This window comes from Cnephaeus nilssonii (genome assembly GCF_951640355.1).
Source record: "Cnephaeus nilssonii genome assembly, chromosome: 13".
In the NCBI taxonomy this organism is placed as follows: domain Eukaryota; kingdom Metazoa; phylum Chordata; class Mammalia; order Chiroptera; family Vespertilionidae; genus Cnephaeus; species Cnephaeus nilssonii.
The window spans coordinates 20,448,578-20,461,315 of NC_137084.1; the positions used below are offsets into that span (position 1 = coordinate 20,448,578).

General features: G+C 46.2%; 1 protein-coding gene across 5 annotated transcripts in view; it reads left to right on the forward strand.

Annotated features, from left to right (window-relative positions):
- The first annotated feature begins 1,579 nt into the window (after positions 1-1,579).
- The window catches only part of STX3 (syntaxin 3), a 45,951-nt gene continuing 34,792 nt past the window's right edge, over positions 1,580-12,738 (forward strand). For all 5 annotated transcript variants that reach the window (XM_079788606.1, XM_079788603.1, XM_079788602.1 and 2 more), the window contains exon 1: positions 1,580-2,131. In XM_079788606.1, coding sequence (XP_079644732.1) covers positions 2,102-2,131 — 30 coding nt within the window. In that variant the 5' untranslated portion in view covers positions 1,580-2,101. The remainder of the gene's footprint in view (positions 2,132-12,738) is intronic.

Consider the following 12,738-nt stretch of genomic DNA (forward strand, 5'->3'; position numbering starts at 1 on the left):
CCATCACCTCACATAGTTACAATATGTTTCTTATGATGAAAACTTGTTCTCTTAGCATCTTTCAAATATACGGTATAATATTAATAACTATAGTCACCATGCTATACATTACATCCCCAGAACTAACTTATCTAATAACTGAAAGTTTGTACCCCTTGATCACTTTTACCCATTTTGCTCCTTTTCCCCAACCACAAGTCTGTGTTCTGTATCTGAGTTTGAGGAAATCAAATTTCTTATTTCATAGTAAGTATACAGCATCTTTCAAAAACAGATTTACAAATGAAAATAAAGAATACATTATTTTTTACCTTGAAGAATGGGAATCATTAGTTTTCATCATCTCTTTTACTTGAAAGATGAGAACATAGATTGTGTGATGTCAAGTAACAGCTGTTTTGTGGCAAAATGCTGTGTCTAGAGTCAGGAGACCTTCTTTTCCTGAAGTATGGGGACCTAGCTCTCCCAACAAAGATTAAGAGGAGGTGGGATATATAGGGTGTCCCAAAAATGTATACACTCACTTTGAATAATTATAGAGGCAGTGTTTACATTTCATTTTCAAAATTGATCTATCGGCTGTTAAAGGGTGAATACATTTTGGGGGGACACCCTATACTAGTATCTCTGAATTACGCTCTTTTTCTGTGCATGGCCACCAGGGGGCGCAGACGCCTTTTGTACCACAGATGGGAAACTCCACCTAGCTAACACCTGGGTAGAAGGAAGCATTCAGAACCAAAGAGGGTGCAAATAGCATGGCCACTCACGGACTGTAAGTATCTTTATGGAAGGCGATGAAATCAGCATGGAGCACATGCTGAGATAGCAGAAGAGGGCAAAAGTCTGTTAGAATTAAGAAAAATATTACAGCCCTTTAACCTGAATGCATAGAGCAGATTCTTTTCTTGACTTGAGAAATGAATCTTCAGACTGTCAGTCCCATTTATTGAGAGCCACTCTTGCTGGGTATGTTATTTGTTCCCAAGAAAGAGGACTAATAGGGAAGAGAGAAGGGGGAGGGGAGAAGAGGGAACAAAGAAGGGGGGTAGTGTGAAGACCTCACCCCCTTTTCAGAAGGTATAACTCGCCTGGGAATCTCTGCACCACGTAGGAAGCGAGAACGGCTTAAGCTTCCCAATAAAAATATTTTTACCTACAACCTTGCTCTATACTTTACCCATCAATTATTCCCCCTCTGTTACAGTGGGTATTATCCCTGATTTATAGATATGGAAACAGCCCTCCAACCCCCCACTCCCCCCGACAGAAATGGTGATTTCCCCAGTTATACAAATTGTCAGTGGCAGGTGTTCTGACTTCAACATTGAACTGCTTAACGTGTCTCTGAAGGGTCCCCACTGCCTACATCATGAAATCCGAATTTTTCCTTCCAGCCTGCCCTTTCGTGCTTCACTTCCAGTTATTTCCTCTAGGACTACCTTCTATCAGCTGTTCAAATTACGTTATTAGAATGCCCCTCTCCCACCCATTATAGCAGAAATCACACTGGGTTAAGAGTTCTTTGTCTACGATACTTTGTCCCCCGCCCCGCAATGAATGAGTCTTGAGGGCCGGCTCCTAATACAAAACGTGGCACAGGTAGCGAAAGGCTGTCGAATGGAATCGAATGGAATTGGGGTCCAATAGACCTACTCGCTCTTCCTCCGCCCTGCGGCGGGACCTACCCGCGCACGGTCCTCTTCCTGGACTTCTCCGCTCCCTCGGGGGACGAGGAGCCAGAGCAGGTGGCGTTAGGGTAGCCGCGGATGGCTGGGCAGCGGCTGGGCACGGCCCCTTTAAGGAGGAGCGCGGGGCGCGGGGCGCGGCCCAGGTAAGGGGCGGGTCCGCGGGCGCATCAGCACTGCGAGCCGGCGCTGGCCGGGAGCCGGATTTGGAGCGCGCGGCGCCGGCGGGGCCGGAGGGGGCGGCGCGGCCGAGCCTCCCGTAGTCTCGGACGCTCCTCCTAGCCGGCCGCCGCCGCCGCCCACCTCCGCCTCCAACTCCCGGCCCGGCCCGGCCCGGTCGCCACTTCCGGCAGCTCTCCTGGGACGCGCGCACTCCGGACGCGCTCACCTGCCTCGGGCGCCTGGGCACCAGGATGAAGGACCGGCTGGAGCAGCTGAAGGCCGTGAGTCCCGCCGCCCCCGGGACCCCGGCGGGCCGGGGCTGCGGAGGGTGGAGCTGCGCGGGAGAGGGACTTCCCTTCTCTCCCCAAGTCCAGGCTGGAGGGGGGCCGCGTGAGGCCTGCCCTCCGCAAGCCGCGGCCACATCCCGCGCCCATTCCACCACCCCCCCTCCCCTCGCCCCGGGATCATGTGCCGGTGATTCATCGCTGGACTGCGATTTTCCTGGAAGCCTGTAGCCTCCCTTCTCTCCTCTAACCCCCAAGCTGGACAGAGTTAGTCCGAAGCTGGGGTCCGCGGGGGGTGCTTGGGCCTGGACGAGCTCTCTGTGAGATCCGGGGTCACCTCCTGCCCGCTGCTGCCTGGCACTACGCCCAGGACTGGCCTCCTCCTCTCCTTGTTTCCCTCCTGAGGGACACCCAGCCCACCTGCCCCCTCTCCCGGGGAGCAGCTCAGGGCTTCTGGGTGACCTCCTGAACTGTGAGCTGGTTACGTGCGGAGATGGGTCCAGCTCTGGGGGGGTCTATAATTATTACTTTCCCCCAGCATCCCCAGGACAGCTGTGGCGGGGGCAAAGGATCTGAAGGTAGCCCGCCTCCAGCCTTGCTGCACAAAGGCTGTAAAATCTTAGGCTACTTACTCTTTCCAGCCACTCTTTCCTTATCTGTCAAATGGGGATATTCATGCCTTAGAGATTTGTTATGCGATGAAATGACATAATGAGACTTAATATAGAGAAGTGTTAAAGCATAATAGGTTTTGGAGTCAGATATTCACAGACTCATTCAACAAATAATTATTGAGTGCAGTCTAGGGACAGGCCTAGTGCTAAACCTTGGGCACAGGCTCTGCCTTAATGGAATTAAAAATCTAGCTCTTGACAAAAGCAGTCCATCTACATGGGAGCTTATGCAGGAGTACTAGCTATCTATCCGTTAACTTCTGAGTCGAAGTACTGTCATCTGTAAAATGGGTGGTTGTGAGGACTAACCCCAAGAGAGCTCGCAGAGCCCTCTTGTGTGGTGTGTGGCACATAGGGGACTAGTAAATGGCAACATAATGCTGCTAATTGTTAAGGCTCTTTGGAAAAACAGAGACCTCATACAAGTGTGAGGAACTAATAGGATGATGTCACAATTGTTTTCCTTTTTCCTCCCTTGGGTGAGACCTTCATGACCTTTCACCTGCTCTAGGTAGTAGGGCAGCAGAGGAGGCAGGTCAGTGAGGAAGCGAGAGAAGGGACCGGACCGTTGTGGGAGTGAGCCTTTCTGCATCTTACCTGCTTTCTGTTATCTGAGCCTCACAGTGGTCACTCACAGGGCAGAATATATTGCCATTATTTTTTAAAAATATATTTTTATTGATTTCTGAGAGGAAGGGAGAGAGAGAGAGAGAAACATCAATGATGAGAGAGAATCATTGATCGGCTGCCTCCTGTACACCCCACACTGGGGATTGAGCCCACAACCCAGCCATATGCTCTGGCTAGGAATCAAACTGTGACATTCTGGTTCATAGATCGCAGCTCAACCACTGAGCCATGCTGGCCGGGTGCCACTATTTTTGTAGGTGAGGAGACTAGAGCTCAGCCTGAGCAGGAGGGATGCCCCCGGTCACAGAGCTGGTGATCCTCCATGGTGCTCTTTTTCTGATGCACGCTGGTTGGGGAGGCAGAAAGGGAAGAGGTTCTGAAGGTCTTCCCATGTCAGCACACCCAGCCATCATAAAACAGTGCAAACTGAAGAGCAGGCAGAGGCGGTTCCCTTCCCTTTCTTAGTTAGGGATCCATTTCCAAAGGAAGATACCCTATGGCCTCTTTCAATAGCCCATTGTCAACAACCAGCAAAGAACCTTCACCAAGCTTTGGATTCCAAGTATAAATTCAAGCTTCCTTATTACTCCCTGGAACAGGGAGCTAATGCTGTTTCCTCCTTTTACCTCTTGGGGTGGTGGTGCAAGTGAGACTGCAGACGGTGCAGCTGTTAGGGAAATGCAGTTATTATGGGATTGCAGTTCTGAAATAACAGGTGCTCTAGAGCAGGGAGATGGGTGGGACTGGGCTGCAGGTTCAAAGGGTCTAGCTGTGACCCTGCCACTTAGTAACTGTGTTCCTTTGTGTCATTTTCTTTTTTAAATATATTTTTATTGATTTCATCTGCACACCCCCTACTGGGGATCGAGTCCGAAACCCAGGCATATGTCCTTGACTGGAATCGAACCTGGAACCCTTCAGTCTACAGGCCTACGCTATATCCACTGAGCCAAACCAGCTAGGGCCTTTTGTGTCGTTTTTTCTCTCTGTTTCTCTGTTCCTCCTTTGTAAAACAAAGAATTTGGTTGATCTCAATATTAATATTTTCCTGAAGACTACTAAGGTTATATAAATTTTGGTTTCTAGTCCAGTTACTTTATCCCTCTCCCCCCCAGGACAGAGACAGCTCTCACTGCCGTAAGATAACCATCTTCTCTCTTGATTTCTTTTATCAGGGAAAGACATTTGTTAATCAGCATGAAACCAGTTTCACACTGAGCAGCCTATGCAATCTCTTTCTGAGGCATCTTTCTAAACCCTGGGGGAGGAGAGCTGATAACCGCCTCCAGAGATCTGGAGGACAGTCATGTGCGGAAGGTTAGGTTTGCTCTGTATAGATACAGGGAGATGTGAAGTTGATGGGTGGAAGTTATGATTCTGCACTACAGCATTTTTAGAGGTCAGCGCTGCCCAAGGATCAGCTAGGCTGGCTGGAGAGATTGTGAATCCTTTAGCATGGGAGGGAGGAGGCAAGAATTTGTTGGGACATTGCATGTTGTAGGGATTTGAGTATCTTTGAAGAAGGGGAGGCAAATCAGGTGGTTTAAGGCCGCCATCAACTCTGAGGATATGTGGTTGTGTAAAATGTTTCATTGTGAGCCTGTGCTAAGCACCTGTTAGGCTCTGGAGTCTATAGGACTTAGTTCTCAGACTTGCATCTGTAAAGTGGATCCTCATGCCTTTCCCCTACGGTCATTAGCAGGGTGAAATGAGGTGATTCATGATAATCCCCCACCCCAGGAAGTATGAATCCCTCAAACTTGCCCTGTTGGGAGCAGCATCCACACTGAAGGGCACACTCTCCTGTGGCCAAGGTCACAAGACCTGACTAATCTCTTGCAGTGGTCCTCCTGGTGGGCTTTCTCAGCAGTCAGCTTCTTCAGTGACTAGGACAGGCTCGCCAGGAATGCGCAATGCCTCCACCTCGCCTATCTCACAAGGCGGGTCCTGCTGATTTCTCACTAGCTGAACTTTGGATCTGCTGAGTCCAGATGATTGCTGTCCAGGATCCTCTTGCCTGGTCCTCTTTAATAGGTAGTTAGTTACCTATTAAACACTCAGTAAACATTTACTGAGCACCTACTGTGTGCCAGGTCCTTGGGATGGTGCTAGGGTATAATGGTGAACACATTTTCCTGGGTCTTGGGAATTTTCCAGACAGACAGGGAGACAGACACACAAGAAATGGACACATGATGCCATCTTTGTGATAAAACTGCAGGAATACCCTGCGGGAGTTGGTGACAGGGCATCAGGGAGTGGGGACACTTCCCAGAAGAAGTGATGCTTAAGCTCAGGTTCCTCCTCAAGTCTTCCAAGTAAGGCAAGGATCCTGAATTTTCTCAAGCACTCTCCCATTGGCGAATGTCCCACATATACACTACGATCATTGCTCTTTAACCTCTATGCGGTGGGCATGTTCATGCTCATTCTTTTTGACCTCATCCTGCTGGGCATCATGTTAGCCAGAATTATTACATAAAGTCCTGGTCTTAAAGAGTCAATGGCCATCTAGGGAAAACAAAGGGCTGTAAGTTATGAAAAGAAACCCCCCTCCTCCATAATCAAAGGTAGATAATGATAATAGAGAAGCCAGTGATGTATGGAATAGAGGTCAAGGACTTTGGACCCTGTTGGAGATCTACAGAGGAATAGAGATGACTTGGGATGTACTGGCCCCTCCAAAACCAACACCTAATGAAATCAGCCACCTGAGGCTCTAAAGGCCAGCCTTACTTTTTGCTCGTTCTGTTCTGTCTTGTGTCCTAAAGGGCTTGTCTTTGGTCCCTTCCCCATCTGAAGTTCTAGTGTGCTTTTGGGATCAGAGTTACTCAGGATAACAGTGTTAGTTCAGCCCCATGGAAACACAGACCTGAACTTCCCCTTTAAAGCTTAATTCATTCTGTAAATAGATATTGAGCCCCTACTATGTGCCAGGCGCTTTGGATCATAACCCAATCTTAACGTCCTTACTTGAGAATCTCTTCATTGAGATCCCATCCTTCAGTGATAAAACCTCTACTAGCCAGTGATTTCTTCCCCAGCTCCTCTCTCTTCCTGGGAGGGTTCATTCCCTGGGTGAGCTGTTTTGCTGTTGAGCAGATGGGAAGCAGAGCTGAGATGAGTGCAACAGGGATTGGGTAGGGATTACAGACCCATCAGCCGGAGGCCAGAAGAGAAAATGCTCGGATGAAAGAAGGGGATTAGTTTTATTTATATTCCTGTGAGTGTAGAAGAGTTGGGGGTTGTGGGGTTTGGGGGATTGTCAGTCACTGAGGGAGAAATGCTTGTTCATGTGTCCTCCCTTTCAGCGTTCTGTTCCCCTTTGTCAAAACCATGCCAAAATTCATTCATCACAGGCAGTGCTCCCTAACTGGAGCCTAGAATATTCTCCCTCCCTTCCAGCAGCCCTCATGGGCCGTATATTGCTTTGCAATGAAATACCTTTCTTCTAAAAAGTCAGTGGGGTTATTTGTTACCATGGAGTGGACTTGAACCCATCTTCCTCTTTTTTTTTTTATGAGATGGACTCAGTCTTCTAGGTCCTCTTAACTTTAAGATCGATGGCTCTATTCTTGTCGTCATCATATCAGCTGCAGTAACAACAATCATTTATTGAGCAGCTACCTACTATAGGACAGGACTTGTGTTAGGTGCCTTATATACCTTGTCTCTAATCCTCTCAACTCTGCAAGGCAAGGTGCTGTGACATCATTCTCATTTTATAGGTAAGGGGCTTGAGGCGCAGAGTAGATTGAGATCTGCAGCTCAAAAGTAGTGGGATCAAGAACAAGTATATCTTCCTTGCTTTATTATGTCGCCCTATACTGTATTTGTTCATCTCCCCAACTATTGTATGCACAAGCAGTGGCAGATGGGATACTCCTCTGGGGCTCAGTGCCTAGCACTCTGTATGGTAGTTACCTATTAAACATTAGTTGACTAGTCAACAACAGCTTGGCCCTTACACATGCCTTATTCATTATTATGACTTACTCCTCCCAATCCATTCCCTGTGGGTTGGTGAATCCTTACTTGCCTGAAGTTCAGCATTAACTCTGGGAACCCCTACAATTGCTGATGGAGCCAGAAATCACTGGTTCCACCCCCAGGGACATGGATGGATGAGTTTCTGGGCTCCTAGCTATATCCCAACCCCAGCCCATTACATCATGGAAGGTTGCTCTTGTTCAGAGAGAAAAGGAAGGAGAAGATGTGGATACCACAGTGAAATCTGGCTGCCCCATTTCCCCCTGGCCGAATCTGAAACATCCATTAGGGTTCAGTTCCCATGTCATCACTGCAGAAAAACTTGCAGACCCTGAGCAGAGAGCATTTACTCTGCCTTCCTGGGACCTCCACAAACTATTTTTGTTGATATATAAAAGCAGTTACACACTGTTCAATTTCAGAAGCTGCCTGCCCCGCGATGTCCCGCTCTCTGAGGTAGCATAGACCCTGAATGCCTCATCCCCCCTGTAGGTTCACTTCCCAGTCCCCAGCCAGCACAGCTGTCACCCATACCATCAGTGGATGAATGGGGATGTTCTGCCAGTGAACTGACCTGGAGGCTCTCCAGTCCCTGAGGGGCCTGATCTTCAGCCACCTTCCTATTAGGCCCCTCTGCCATTTCCTCCCCTCACCACTGTCTCCACTGTTAGGTCAGCCTGTTTTCTGGCATTGGGCCCTTTCTAAGGCGACATTCCCCAGTCTCTGTCTAGAGACTGAGTGAAATTCAGCCCCCCACCTAAAGAGATCAGTGGACTGTGTACTGTCTGGTATGTTTAGTTGTCTGGGTTAGGGCAGCTTGGTAGGGCATCAGATTTGCTTTTATTTTTAAAATTGACTTTTTTTTTTATTCTAGACTAATTTTAGCTGTACAGAAAAGTTACAAAGATAGTACAGAGAGTTCCTGTCTACGCCTCACCTGGTTTCCTCCATTGTTAATGCCTTAAATTACGATGGTACATTGGTCGAAACTGAGAAACTGATACTGGTACATTACTATTCACGGACATCCAGAGTTTATTTGGTTTTCACTAGTTTTTCACGAATGTCCCTTTTTCTGTTCTAGGGTTCAGTGCAGGACACCACACTGCGTGTAGTTGTCATGTTTTCTTAGCTTCCCCTGGCCTGTGACAGCTTCTCAGTCTTGTGTTTTACCACCTGCGGGGGTGGCATCTGCGTTTAGTGCTTTGGAAGTGCGTTTCCGCTGGCCGGTGATGCATGTTGCAGCTGGGGTGGGTTGCTGTTAGAAGGCACCACTCCGTGATGGTTGAGAACCAGGGCCCTGCCACCAGCTTCCCAGGCTGTCCTGGCTCAGGCACGTGCCATCTGCATGATCTCAGCAGGTTACTGGTCATTTTTATGTTTAGTTTTCTAAGCTGTCAGATGGGGAGGTCCCCAGAAGGTTGTTGTGAGATGAAGTGCCTTAGTAAATATAGAGCATGTGTCTTAGAAGAACCCTTAGCACAGGTGTTATCTTTATAACATTAAAAAAATTAAATTCTTTATTGATTAAAGTATTACATACATCTCCTTTCCCCCCATTGCCCTCTCCCCAGCCGCTCCCACCCCCCAGCACATGCCCTCACTTCCCTACTGTCTGTGTCCATTGGTTATGCTTATGTGCATGCATACAAGTCCTTTGGTTGATCTCTTATGCCCGCCCCCCCCCCCCGCCCCCCCGCCTTCCCTCTGAGGTTTGATGGTCTGTTTGATGGTTCTTTGTCTCTGGATCTATTTTTGTTCATCAGTTTATGTTGTTCATTATATTCCACAAATGAGTGAGATCATGTGGTATTTTTCTTTCATTGCCTGGCTTATTTCACTTAGCATAATGTCCTCCAGATCCATCCATGCTGCTGCAAATGGTAGGAATTCCTTCTTTTTTATAGCAGCGTAGTATTGCATTGTGTAGATGTACCACAGTTTTCTAATCCACTCATCTGCTGATGGGCACTTAGGCTGTTTCCAAATCTTAGCTATTGTAAATTGTGCTGCTATGAACATAGGGGTGCATATATCCTTTCTGATTAGTGTTTCTATTTTCTTGGGATATAGTCCTAGAAGTGGGATCACTGGGTCAAATGGGAGTTCCATTTTTTAGTTTTTTGAGGAAACTCCATACTGTTCTCCACAGTGGCTGCACCAGTCTGCATTCCCACCAGCAGTGCACGAGGGTTCCTTTTTCTCTGCATCTTCACCAGCACTTGTCTTTTGTTGATTTGTTGATGATAGCTATTCTGATAGATGTGAGATGATACCTCATTGTTGTTTTGATTTGCATCTCTCGGATGATTAGTGACTTTGAGCATGTTTTCATATGTCTCTTGGCCTTCTGTATGTCCACTTTTGAAAAGTGTCTATTTAAATCCTTTGCCCATTTTTTGATTGGATTGTTTATCTTTCTTTTGTTAAGTAGTATGAGTTCCCTATAAATTTTGGTGATTAAACCCTAATCAGATCTGACATTGGCAAATATGTTCTCCCATGCAGTGGGGACTCTTGTTTTGTTGATGGTTTCTTTTGCTGTGCAGAAGCTTTTTATTTTGATGTAGTCCCATTTGTTTATTTTCTCCTTAGTTTCCTTTGTCCTAGGAGCTGTATCAGTAAAGATATTGCTACCACATATGTCTGATATTTTGCTGCCTATGGAGTCTTTTAAGATTTTATGGTTTCCCGTCTTACGTTTAAGTCATTTTCTTTATAACTAATAATGAAGTGTTCTGGAAGGACCGGCCATGAGGATGAGGGGGCTTGTGGGGCAGGCTGAATGAAAGGAAGGGTTGAGGAGAAGGCTAAGAATGGAATAGAGACCTTATTACTTCCTTCTTCCTTCCTATATCCTTGAGAACTGGATGTTGTGAGGTTGCTGGGGGGAGGGAAAGTTGGGGGAGTCAGAAAAGAGTAAAGAAGGCTGGAGAAGGGGAGGAAGGCTTGAAAGGGGACCTGCACGCTTCAGGAGGAAGCAGAAGGTATTCTTTGAATCTACTTGAATGGCTCCCTGGAGCATAGAGAAAGCAGGAAAAAGGTGTAGTCTTCTCACCACAATGGCCTTCCTGAAGTTATCCTTGGGGGAATCCAGTCCACCTTCAAAATTCCCCAAGGAGTCACCTCTGCATACATCCCTAGTAGGCTTCTGTCTTCCTCAGGCTCTGCCCTGAATACAGGTGAGGCTGATCCCCTCCTCTCCTGGGTATACAATTCCTGTGTACGTGGACTTGTAATGAATGACCTGTGTGCCTGTGCCTCCCATCTGAGACAGTGAGGTCAGGAGCAGGCGGGGCTGAGTCGGGTCTGTGTGTCTCCAGTGTCTGTACTATTCCTTGGCAGATGGTAGTTGTGTGTTTTGTTTTTTTTTTAGATGGTAGATGTTTAATGAATACTGTTGGAAGAATGAATGAATGAATAAATGACTCTATTACTCTGTGTGGGACCTTGTAGTGAGAAGAAGAAGGTTGTGGGTGTAGTGGTTGATTATGAGGCCCCACCACCTAAGTCAGTGCACCATGAACAATGGATTGTATGCAGCAGTCTGTCCCATCTTTTTCACTTTTGGCTGTGATTCCCACTGAATTAACCTCTCTAACCACAGAGTATAGATAACATCTACCTAGAGGGTGTTTTTGTTCTTTTCTCTTTTCTTTGTTTAGGTGAATTTCCATCGCCTTTCATTGCTCCTTCTCTAGGCCTAGAATTTGAGATGTAAAAGCAGATAGGAATGGACATGGCATGTGGAGATGAAACTTGGATGCTTTTTATTTTATTTTTAATATTTATTTATTTATTTTAAATAACTAAATTTATTGGGGTGACATTGGTTAATAGGGTCATATAGGTTTCAGGTGTGGATTTCTATGTTACAAGATCTCTATATTGTACTGTGTGCCCACCACCCAAAGTCAAATCATCTTCCATCACCATATTTTTATTTTTATTTTAAATATATTTTCTTGATTATTTTACAGAGAGGAAGGGAGAGAGATAGAGAGTTAGAAACATTGATGAGAGAGAAACATTGATCAGCTGCCTTCTGCACACCTCCCACTGGGGATGTGCCTGCAACCAAGGTACATGTCCTTGACCGGAATCGAACCTGGGACCCTTCAGTCTGCAGGCTGATGCTCTATCCACTGAGCCAAACCGGTTAGGGCAGATTTTTACTTTTATTTTAAAAAATTTGACATTCTTTTTAATGCTCATCTGAGGATGTGTTGTTTTTTAAAAAAAATGTATTTTTACTGATTTTAGAAAGAGGAAAGGAGAGGGAGAGAGAGATAGAAACATCAGTGATTAGAGAGAATCATTGATCGGCTGCCTCCTGCATGCCCCACACTGGGGATCTAGCCTGAAACCCTGGCATGTGCCCTGACCAGCAATTGAACTATGACCTCCTGATTCATAGGTCGATGCTCAACCACTGAGCCATGCTGGCTGGGTTATTTCTTTAAATGCATATAGTAAAGAAATGACTATTCAAATAAATGAACTAAATTTCAGTTCATTTTAAGGGACCTGCTTTCAGTTTCTGAGAAATGGCATTAGAGTTGCATCTTTAGCAAAAACTCTCTTTAGAGAAAAAAAGGCAATTCTCTGCTTTAGATGGCATGGTCTTGAGCATTTAATATGTACCCAGCATTGCTTCAGGTATTTCATATGTATCAATGAATTTAATCCTCGCAACAATTCTGTGAATAGAGTTTTCATGTTACAAATGAGGAAACTGAGGCACAGGGAGGTTAAGTGACTTGTTTAAGATCACACAGCTACTAAGGGGCAGAGCTGGATTTTCAATTCAGATGTATCTCTGTGTCTCCTACACACATGCACATTCAAGGATTATATGCACCAGTATCTTTTTCACTCATGATATAGATTAATCCAGTTTAGTTACTATATTGACATTGCAGCATCCCCTGAAATAAATGAGGTGTGTTATCAAACCAGAGTGGGAAGGGTATCTTCAAGTGGAGTGCAGAAAGTAAGAACAGGGTGCTGGGCTCCCACAGACCTGCTTTCGAGTCCTCATGCCACCATTATTAGCTGAATCACTTTGCACAGTCATTTAACCTAATTAAATAATTACCTCATCTGTAAATGGAGAAAGTAATATCTGTCTCTCCTAGGGATGACATGAGAATCAAATAATATATTTGAAACCACAAGAGTGTCTGCAACCAAACACACATATGTTGTGTAGTAGTGTGATTGTTATGGCAGAATGCATAGGGTGGGGTCATTAGGGACTTTGGTTTTTGTCCAGTTGTCCACCAACTTGCTGGCCTTGGGCTGATTTGG